The 11,022-nt window shown below is 50.7% G+C and overlaps 1 protein-coding gene across 1 annotated transcript in view; it reads left to right on the top strand.

Moving 5' to 3' along the window:
• Positions 1-2,882, top strand: part of GALNT17 (polypeptide N-acetylgalactosaminyltransferase 17) — a 93,500-nt gene extending 90,618 nt beyond the window's left edge. Inside the window, exons 4-5 of the mRNA XM_030962637.1 lie at positions 1,906-2,080; positions 2,810-2,882. Of these exons, the coding sequence (XP_030818497.1) occupies positions 1,906-2,080; positions 2,810-2,840 (206 nt within the window). The 3' untranslated portion in view covers positions 2,841-2,882. The remainder of the gene's footprint in view (positions 1-1,905; positions 2,081-2,809) is intronic.
• The last annotated feature ends 8,140 nt before the right edge of the window (positions 2,883-11,022 follow it).

Raw genomic sequence — 11,022 nt, forward strand, 5'->3', positions numbered from 1 at the left:
ACTGCTCACACAGGCCTGGGAGAGCAGCACAGGGCAATGAGCTGCACTGAACACCAGATACGTGGTGGGAGGATCTGCTGAACAAAGCCAGAATCCCTTTCATCCCCTCACAAAAGAAAGGGGAATTTCTACTTTTCTGGTGGCAAAACAAACAGCAAGTGCCAAGGCTGTAGTGGTGAGGCTGAGTGAAGAGGGCAGTGAAGCTCAGACATGGTTTTGATGTCATTTGAGTCCCTTTGGGTGGGTTTTGCAGCATTTCTAGCAGTGCTTTCACCTCCAACCTCCATCAGGAGTTCCGAGTGCTGCTGTTTGCTGGCCATGGGTGATATCTTTCTATCTTTGTGTTTCAGTTCCATTTCTTTTGGTGCAGAGGACTGTAAGTGTCTGAGGTGGCCCGTGGGCCAACAGCAGCATTCTGGGCCACCTTGAGCCTCTCCTGTGTGGGTTGTGCTCAGTCCATCTTGTGCAGCATTGCTGGAGCCCAGGGGATTTGGGAGAGTGGGTGCAGGGTGTTCCCCAATGCCCCTGCTCCAGTCCCTGCCCAGGGTGGGCTTGTTCCAGCTGGGAGCTGTGTCCCTGTCCCACGGGGATGCCGTTCATTTGAGGAGGGTCCCTGGGGAGTCCCCAGGGTCCCCCTCATCTGTGTGTTCCCTGGTAGCAGCAGGCAGGCAAGGAGACTCCACACAGCTTCTGAGTGCTGATTAGATGAGGGTTTATTGGGGGTCCCACGCCCAGGAGCAGCGTGGTTTCTGAGGGAGAAGAGGGTATTGGAATAATTACCAATATAGCTGGGCAGGATGTACCTGAGCTTCTCTGGCCCTTGGTGCTGAACCAAACAGCAGCACTGTGGTGTTTCACCCCAGAGACACTTTTGGCTGGCTGGGTGTGTGGTGTTTCACCCCACAGACACTTTTGGCTGGCTGGGTGTGTGGCATTTCACCCCACAGACACTTTTGGCTGGCTGGGTGTGTGGCATTTCACCCCACAGACACTTTGGGCTCTCTGGGTGTGTGGTGTTTCACCCCACAGACACTTTGGGCTCTATGGGTGTGTGGTGTTTCACCCCACAGACACTTTTGGCTGGCTGGGTGCTGCTCTGGGCACTGCAGACAAATCCAGGTCTGCAGGAGCTCTGGTGGTGCTGGGATGGAGCTTCCCCCATAACAGGGGCTGCTCCTCAGGTTTCCCTGTGGCAGAGAAGCTTTGAGGCGATGGTGAAGGAAAGGAGTCGGTTCTGATGGAGGGTTTGGATCCAGAGCTTTATTCTGGCTTTATTCTGGATGCAGCACCAGCTCCAACAGAACTCCCTGAGCCCGTGGCTGCTGCTCCTTTGAACCCCGGGGAGAGGGGCAGGGAAGGGGTCGGGAGCCACCAAGCAGGGACAGGAGGGGAGGGACAAAGGGACAAAGGACACCTGGATGGCCCAATGCCCCCCAGGGGTAGAGGGCATCCTGTGAATCTGCCAATCACTCAGTGCCCTCCTGGAATGCCAGGACTGACAGACAGTGCTGGGAGGGGGAAAGGAGAGGTGACTGACACACCTGGGAGGGAATTATCAGGGGAGGGACCCGAACTTCTGGGGTAAACCCTGAAATCAAAACCAAACAAGGGGAGAAGTGGGAGGGAACGGAGGGAGAGCCTAGGGGGCAAAGGGCCAAGAGAACAAAGGGCCGAGACAGCAAAGGGTCAAGAGAGCTCCTGGTCTCCCCCCACAGCTTAACAGGGATATTCAAGGTGGGCACGGAATCAGACTTGGGCCAGTGGTATTACAGATCCATGATACTGCAGGGGAGGTCACAGGGCTGGAATAAACCGTGTACATTTCGGAGGGGTGAGACAGAGCAATGTCTAATGTAACTAAAATGTAACACCACAACCCCACGGGCTGTGTGTCCCTGTCCCCAGAGGAGCTGAAGGCGCCGCTGGAGGAGTACGTCAACAAACGCTACCCGGGGCTGGTCAAGGTGGTGAGGAACCAGAAGAGGGAAGGGCTGATCCGGGCCCGCATCGAGGGCTGGAAGGCTGCCACGGGCCAGGTCACCGGCTTCTTTGATGCCCACGTGGAGTTCACTGCTGGCTGGTAGGTGCTCAGGGGCTTGCTGAGGGGGTATTAACCAGGGGAACACCCCTTCTTTTGTGTCCTGTAAGAACTGTGTCTAGATGTGCTGTTTGGGCCCAATCCAGCTAGCTATGCACCCCAGCCCACACCATCTTACAGGGAGGAAAGGAAAATATTGGAAGCGCTCCTCTCCATGTGGGGACAAATGTCCGTCGTTTATTGACTTGTGAGGGGACATCTCACACTCTGGTGACTCCCCAGGTGGGAAAAGAGGGAGGTGCCTGATGGCAGGAGAGTTTTATACCTGAGGAATGGGGGCAGAGGAGGACCACAACCAATGGCATACAAGTGAGGAGGGGCGAGGGGAGAGGTAAACCGGGGCAGAGACCACCAGGGCTGACACTTGGGGGGGAAAAAATGAGGGAAACCGTGTGGCCATAGGATACAAATCATGTGAACAGTGCAAATTACCAAACACCCAGTGCAAACAACTCAGTAACAATTTAGTGCAATACAACAGTGTCCGTACAGAATGACACACAGGTCCTCTGGCTTATTGTCCCCATGTGTCCCTGCAGAATGACACACAGGTCCTCTGCCTTGTTAATCCTTCTCCAGGATTCCTTCTGTATTGAATGGCACGGTGGGAATGTATGAGGAGAACTTTTCCTTGCCCTTGTTCTGTGTAATCCTTCTCTGTTCCTTCCCTTTGTGCGTGCACTTTCCCTGTTCCCTGTTTATGTTTTTCAGGATGATTTTCCATTCCCTTAGCCTTAAGTAATTCCTGCAAGTTGAAAAAAGCCCTGGCAGCAAGGGAATGAAGGAGAAAGTGCTTCCCATTGCTGGATCCCAGAGAGGGAGGCTCAGAGGCTCTGGACTGATTTGTTTCCTCTGCTGCTGGGAATAAGAGCAGAGATGCAGAAGCAGCAAAAGGTGTTTCATAAGGATTTTTTTTTTCAGAGAGGTTTAGAACATTTGAGCTCAAGTGGCTTAAGTTTGAATCTTTGTCATGACAGGAGCCTGAAAGGGAATTTTTTTCTTCTAACCAAGTGTAAAAAGTAAATGGTCCATGTTTAGAAAAGTGGAGGTGGAAGAAGCTAAACTTGTGTTGAATTTGAACACAGTAACAGCCACAAAACCCCCCATTTGCAGCTGTTAAAGCAGAGTTGTGCACAGCTATTGAATCCTTTTTAATAACATGCAGCTGAAGTGGGTATTTTAGGAACTGTTTGTGATGTTGGGATCTGTATTCCCAGTTGAACATTGCTCTTTCTGGTCACTAAATCCTCACACCTGATTCACTGTGGAGCTCCCACTGACTGAGCTCTTGAAGCTCTTTCCTAGGGGTAGAGAGGAAACATTTCTGCAGTGTGGGCTTGCCTCTCCCTGAGTTTCCCACCTGCTGCTGTTACTGGGGGCACTGGGAGTGCCAGTTCCCCCAAATTCCCCCTGGTGTGGGCATGACCCCAGGGCACTCACTGGCTCTGGAGCTGCAGAGGTGAGGCTGAGCACACCCCCAGCTCTGAACGCATCCCAGAGATGAATTTTTTAGCTACAGTCATCAAACTGCATCCCAAGGAAAAAAAAGACCCTTCAAACAGTCCTGCTTTCCAGAATGTACCTGTTGTGCCCAGGGTTTTGGGATCTGGGGGAAGTCTGGACTAGTTCAAGCGTGGTTTGAACCAAGCACATCCTTCCTGGCTTTGCTTTACAGAAGGGAAGGTTTCCAGCTTGTGGACCAGGTTGTATCCAACACAAACTGGAGTGGGTCCAGAGGAGGAGCACAGAAAATCTGATGTGGGTCTGGAGGAGGAGCACGAAGGGCTGGAGCACTTGTGCTGTGAGGATGTGAGGACAAGCTGAGAGAATTGGAGTTGTTCAGCTGGAGAGGAGAAGGCTCTGAGTGGATTCCAGAACCAAAGGGAACTCCCAGGAGAGCTGGAGAGGGACTGGGGACAAGGGCAGGAGGGCCAGGACCCAGGGAATGGCTCCCACTGCCAGGGGCAGGGATGGATGGGATACTGGGATGGAACTGAGTGGAGCTGCAGTGAACCGAGGCTCTGTCTGTGCTTTGCCCGGGGGAGGGGTGGGAGGGGAGAGAGAAGAAAAAGTAAAAAAAAAAAAAAAAAAAAAAAAAAAAAAAAAAGAAAAAAAAAAAAAAAAAACAAAAAAAAAAAAAATAAGAATAAAAAAAAAACAAAAAAAAAAAAAAAAAAAAACCTTAGGGACACCCCAGGGCGGGAGACCCGGTGCTGATGCCCGGGCTGGGATCCAGGAGAACAGGAAGGGGACCTGCCCTCATTGACAAACAAATCAAAGGCAGGACAAGGCTGAGGTGCAGCGCTGGAGAGACACGAGAACTCAGCCCACGGGCTACAGGCGGGGGCGGGCATGTACATGGAAAGGGGGTGGGACTGCCAGGGAGTGGACCCAAGGTGGGGACACCACTGGCCACCAGGTGGGGACATCACTGCCCGGGCTGGGGCACTCACTGCCCAGGCTGGGGACACTCACTGCCCAGGGCTGGGGACACTCACTGAGCAACACCAGAACTGGGGACACTCACTGCCCAGGGCTGGGGACACTCACTGAGCAGGGCTGGGGACACTCACTGCCCAGGCTGAGGACACTCACTGCCCAGGGCTGGGGACACTCACTGCCCAGGGCTGGGGACACTCACTGAGCAACACCAGAACTGGGGACATTCACTGCCCGGGGCTGGGGACACTCACTGCCCAGGGCTGGCACTCACTGCCCAGGGCTGGGGACACTCACTGCCCAGGGCTGGGGACATTCACTGAGCAGCACCAGGGGACAAGGAGGCATCCAGCTGCTGAGGGAGCCTGTGGGAGAACTGGACAGGGACACACAGCACGCTGGAGTGGCAGGGGAAAGGGGAAAGGCTTCAGACACAGCAGGGGTAGGTGGGATACTGGAAGGAATTGTTCCCTGTGAGGGTGGGCAGGCCCTGGCACAGGGTGCCCAGAGCAGCTGGGGCTGCCCCTGGATCCCTGGCAGTGCCCAAGGCCAGGCTGGACAGGGCTGGGAGCACCTGGGACAGCGGGAGGTGTCCCTGCCATGGCAGGGGTGGCACTGGATGGGCTTTGAGGTCCCTTCCCACCCAAACCATTCCATGGTTCTATGAAAATGCAAGAAGATGAAGTGAAGAAGCCCCCTGGAGAGGTAGGGACAATGTCATAACCCTCACCAGCTCTGTGACATGGGCCAGGGAGGGTCTGGAAGGGTGCAGGGATTTGGAAAAGGGTGTTGGTAACAAACCCACCAGGGAGGTGCAGGAGCTGTGTGGATCTGTCCAGGCTTGTGTGGAAGTGCAGGTGACAGAGTGGCTGTGCCTCAGTCCCAGTGCCAGTTTGTGCAAACCAGGAGGAATGAGGAGATGGTTCCTGTGTGATGGACTGAGGTGGGTCCATGGAGCACAGCACTGTGTTTTCCTCAATGCAGAGTCCTCTCCTCCCAGGGCAAGCTTTGGAAAAATGTGTCTCAGGCTGTTATAACACTCCAGCTGAAGGGTTGGCAGCTCTGAAATGTGCTCCAGCCCTGCCAGGCTTCAGGGGTGGGATGAGCCCAAAGCAAGAGCAGGAGGGGAGGCTGTGGGTGGCAGCTGGGGCTGCTCTGTGTGCACAGCTCAGAGATTTTCCCTTCACAGCCCCCAAATATGACAGTGATGCTCTGACCAGGAGTGGTGTCTGGCCAGGTGGGTGGGATCCACCTGGATCCTGACATGGTTTGTCTGGAGAAGCCTTGTCCCCAGGCACAGAGCAGCTGCAGGAGTGCAGATCCCTGCCTGGTGGGAATCCTGCACCCAAACAACTCTGTTTTGGTCACTGACATAATCCCTGGAAGCTGAAATTAGGTCTGTTCCTATTCACACAGAGACTTCTTGTTACTCCTTTGGCTCCCCTGTCCCAGGCAGCACATTCAGCCCTCAGTGGAGGAGGTAGTTTAGTTTGGAGTCAGTTTATTCTGGACAGGACTCAGGGCTTTGACAAATAAACAGTTATTTGAACCAAATTCAGGCTGCTGGACTTGTTAAAGGAGGGCTGGGCCATGCAGAAGGCAAAGCTGAGGAACCCAAGAGCCTTTGCAGGTGAGGTGTGAGCAGAGTGGTGCTGGCAGCTCCTGCTGGAGCCTCTGGAGGGTGATAAAAGTGGATGAACACTGCTGGGATAAACCTTCCTCAGCCAGTAAATATAAAAGGGCACAAAGAACAAGCTCTTTTATTAAACTAAAGTGGTGCACTTGGGAGATACAGGAAAGCTTGGCACAGGGAGTGTCCTCTGTGATTGTGACACCACCCTGGGAGCTGGCTGGGCTTCAGCACCTCTCACTGGAGGTGACTGAGGAAACTGGACCCCCAGTATGACATTTAAAGGTCTGGTGACACCTTCTGCTCTGTTCTGCTCACAGAATGGGGTCTGAGTCCGTGTCATGCACTTAGGGGGTGGTCAGGGACAGGTGGGGCAGAGCCACGTGGGGACGGACAGCCTTGGTTTGGGGAAGGGGTGTGATGGCAGGGGAGGTGAGGTTTGTTGGTTTTTGGAAGGTGTTTGATGTTGGTTTTTGGAAGGTGTTTGGTGGCAGGGGAGGTGAGGTTTGGTTGGTTTTTGGAAGGTGTTTGATGTGAGGGCAGGTGAGAAGGCAGAGGGTGGTGAGCTGAGGAGTTTCTGAGCTGAGGAAACTCCTGTGGGGAGCTGGAGGGTTGGGCGCTCATGAAAAGATGGAGTGGGGAGGTCAGGACCTACACCAGGAGGATTTTGGTTCTTTAGGATGTGTCTCCCCAGGCTCTCCAGTATGAACCAGTTCAGGGGTTACCAATGAGCCAGGAGTACATGGGGTCACAGGGATGTTGGACACTTCTCACAGCTCCACATCTCACAGCACATTTCTTCTCTTGCTTTGGTGCTGGGAGCCAGAGGTGCTGCCTGGGGTGGATCTGCTGCTGTAGAAGGGAGAGGTTTGCTCTGGGAGTTGGCTCCTGCTGACCAGCAGGTCCTGTTAGGTTGTTCTGATGCTTGTTTTATCTTAAAATAATGTAGGGATGGTGCTAAAGTCTGGGCAGGGCATTGAGCATCACATCTCTGCATTTCAGCTGATGGCAAACACTGGCAGGAGGAGCTGGGAGAGGATTTTATCTGAGGTCCCCACAACCTTGGTGCACCCCTCACATCCCTTTTGGAGATGCTCTGGGCACTGCTGAGTGGAAGGAACAGGAAAAAGAGATCAGAGCAGGGTTCTGGAGACACCTTTGTTAAAGGTATCTGAAATGTGGATTCTGTGCTGAGGCCTCAGGGGCTGAGGGAGCCACACAGCCCTGAGACACCCAGGAACCTCCCAGCCATGTTAAATAAAAACGTGCAAAACCACTGAAATAACATTTTCATGTTAAAGCACTGAAATAACATTGCCAGCAGGCACTGGGGGAGGATCAGGAGGGAGATAAATGGGCAGTGTCCCCAACAGGAAGCTGATGACACGTGCTGTCCTGTTGTGTACCCACACACAGAGCAGAAATAATGACTGCAGTTATCTCTTTGTCACATCATGCTCTGAAAATCCTGCACGTGGTAGCAATGTTTGCATGGAAGGGATGCAGTGCAGTGCTCCATGTAATTATGCATGGATTAGAGGAAATTTGGAAATTATAGCATACAGAGGTACATTAGTTTTTAAGAGATACTTTAGGATAAAAGGGTGGGAGTGAAGTAAAGTAGTTTATTCCCTATTTTGGGGTTTACTCTTGGTGCATGGGGACTGTGGCAGCCCCAGGAGGAATTCCCTGCCCACCAGAGCTGCTCCAGCCCTGTGAGACCAGAGGTGACCAAATACAGTCAGTGGGGACTGGAGACAGAATATGGGAATGTTTTGGGGCAGACTTCTCTCCTGGCTAATCCCAGATGTGATTATCCAGGCAGAGAGCTGATGGCCTCTTTGAAATGAAATTTGTCTAAAATATGGCCCAGCCTCAAACTGGCTCCAGGCTCCTGCTTTATCCAGTAATATCCTGCAAGAAATAGCCTCCCTTAATCCCTGGGGGAAATGCTGCTGTAATACCTGGGCTCTGCAATACATCAGCTGTTGTATTTTTGTCACCTTAACATTTAGAATGCTGATACACCAAAGATCCCCCCAGTCTCAGCACTAGCTGGGTCTGGTTTCACAGCCAGGCTTTCCTTGCCAGGCCCTGCCTGCCTCTGTGCAGGAGATAAAATTGTGATTGCAGGGTAATGGATCATGTCTGAATTAGCTCTGCCAGAAGAGGCAGACAGAAAATGAGATTTAAAATGGTCATCACAGAGATCCTGGTGTCCAGCAGAGTGAGCTCCTGCAGAGCTGGTGGCATTTCCTGGTGCTGAGCTGTGTCAGGAGGGGATCTGTGCCTGCATTCCATGCCTGGATGGGCTTTGCTGTGGAGATGCAGCCAGGATTTATCCAGGTATTAATGATGGGCATTGGTCAGGGTTTGCTGAGGGTCCAGAAAACCTTTGAGGCTACAAAAAAAATGTAAGAAGGCTGATGCTTTCAGAGTCCTGTGGGAAATCCAAGTGAGATCTCTGCAGATGCTGTGAAGCAGCAGATTGATGACCTGGTCCTGGGGTATCCCACAGTGGGATCCAGCTTTTTAGCATCTTCAGCAATGATTTATTTCCCACTGACAGAACATGAGCTTCTTTGAGGTTCATTGAGTTCTGGAGCCTGTTATTTCACTGGTGTGAACCCCAGAGCCAGCAGCTCCTCCTGCCTGCCCTGGTTTGGTTGTGTCACACCAGCTTTGGTCAAAAAGCTGCTGAAATCTGGAGATTTGTGGTTCCTTGTGCTGATGGTGCTTCAGGGGCAGCCCCAGGATTTGTAATTACGGCTGTGAGGTATTGATGGCTCCAGAAAAACAATGAATGCTCTCCTGCCCTGGGTCTCATCCAGGAGCCACAGAATCACAGAATTCCCAGAATCACTGGGTTGGAGGAGACCTTCAAGATCACAGAGTCCAACCCAGCCCAAACCCCTCAACTAAACCCAGGGCCACATCCAGGCTTTGTTAAGCACACCCAGGGAGTGAACACTGAGCAGCCCTGGGCTGAGGGACACCCAGCTGAGCAGGGAAAGGGGCTGGACACATTCTGCTGGAGGAATGAAATGGGCTGGACACGTTTTCTGCTGGCAGGAATTGTCACACCTGAGCCCTGCTGTCCCTGCAGTCACAGAGCCCCTGGGGCTGCAAAAGCTCTCCCAGAGCCTCAGCTCCAGCCCTGAGCAGGTGCCCCACACTGGGATGTAAGAGCTGAAATGAAGAATGTGGGACTCCAGGCAGCTCTTCAAAATGCAGCTTATTGTATCCAAAATGCAGTTTATTGTATCCAAAATGCAGTTTATTGTACCAAGGTGTTACAGCAGTCCAGGGTCGTGGGTGACAGAGCTGTGCCCACAGCTGTCAGCTCCAGCTGCAGGCAGGCCTGGAGATCCTTTGGTTTTGGTTACAAGTGCATTCTAGACTTTTCTTTGCTGAGCATCTCCATACAATAGAACCAATCGATACCTTAACTTTTACCTATAGCCTATCATAACTACTATAATTACCATATTCATGTTACTGATCTCCAATCACTAAAAGTCAGTACATTACAGTTGAAGCTAGAAGTTGTTTTTCAGTTTTCTTGCAGTGGAAAATTCTGAGACCTTTTTTCTACTTGCCACATTTGCTGACTTGTTTGCCTGTGCTATCTTTCTGCTTGGTAAAAACATCTTCTTGTTTGGGGTGGGTTTATCCTTTGCTCTAAGCCATAAAAACCCCTTCTAACTAACACACCCTTTGCCTCCTTGGTTATCCAGTAAGACTGGCTCAGCAATTCTTTTCTTCTATATCCAAACTTGCTTCCATCTCTATTCCTTCTTCTTATTCTACATTCAAAAATCTTTCTGCTAAGCACACATATCTGTGAGACTTTCTCGTCAAACTTTCATCCTTCCCAATGCTGGGAGATGCCCCATCCCCTCCTTTTCTGAGCCCCTCAGGGGTGCTGACTCCACCACTACCCCGGATGGATTGGATTATTTACAATATATTGAATTTCCTGACTTTCTGTTTGCATTTTCCACGTGTGGCTGTGCAGAGCAGTGGGGCAGAGGCTGCAAGGCTCCCTCAGTGAGGTGGTGGGGCTGGAAGAGCCTCAGGTGGCTCCAGAGATGACAGTGAGCCTCTTCCCAATAATACTACTACTACTAATAATACTAAAAATATTAAACTTTCTGTACTAACAAGTTCTAATCCCAAAAACCCTACTACATTTAACCTAAAAACCATTAAAAAACCCTCTAAAATTAAATAATAAAACTGAAATTATAGTATATAATTTAATTTAAAAGATACAATATCATATAATAAAAGCTAAAATTTAAAGTTTTAAAATATAATATATATATATAAAAAAAAATTTTAAAACAAAACCTCTCAGTGAGCAGCCCCAGAAGGTGCTGGGGCTGGAGGAGCCTCAGGTGGCTCCAGAGGTGACAGGAACCTCTTCCCAAACCTCCAGGCATGGACAGCTGCAGCCGTCTAAATACTAAATTATTAAACTTTTGTTCATTTAACCAACCTAAATTTAACCTAAAAACCATTAAAAAACCTTCTAAAATTAAATAATAAAACTGAAATTATAAGTATATAATTTAATTTAAAAGATACAATATCATATAATAAAAAGCTTAAAATTTAAAGTTTTAAAATATAAATATATATATATAAAACAAAAATTTTAAAACAAAACCTCCTCAGTGAGCAGCCCCCAGAAGGTGCTGGGGCTGGAGGAGCCTCAGGTGGCTCCAGAGGTGACAGGAACCTCTTCCCAAACCTGCCAGGCATGGATGCAGCTGGCAGCCAGTCTAAATACTAAAATTATTAAACTTTCTGTACTAACAAATTCTAACCCCCAAAACCCCACTACATTTAA

Source organism: Camarhynchus parvulus, chromosome 19 (assembly GCF_901933205.1).
Source record: "Camarhynchus parvulus chromosome 19, STF_HiC, whole genome shotgun sequence".
In the NCBI taxonomy this organism is placed as follows: Eukaryota; Metazoa; Chordata; class Aves; order Passeriformes; family Thraupidae; genus Camarhynchus; species Camarhynchus parvulus.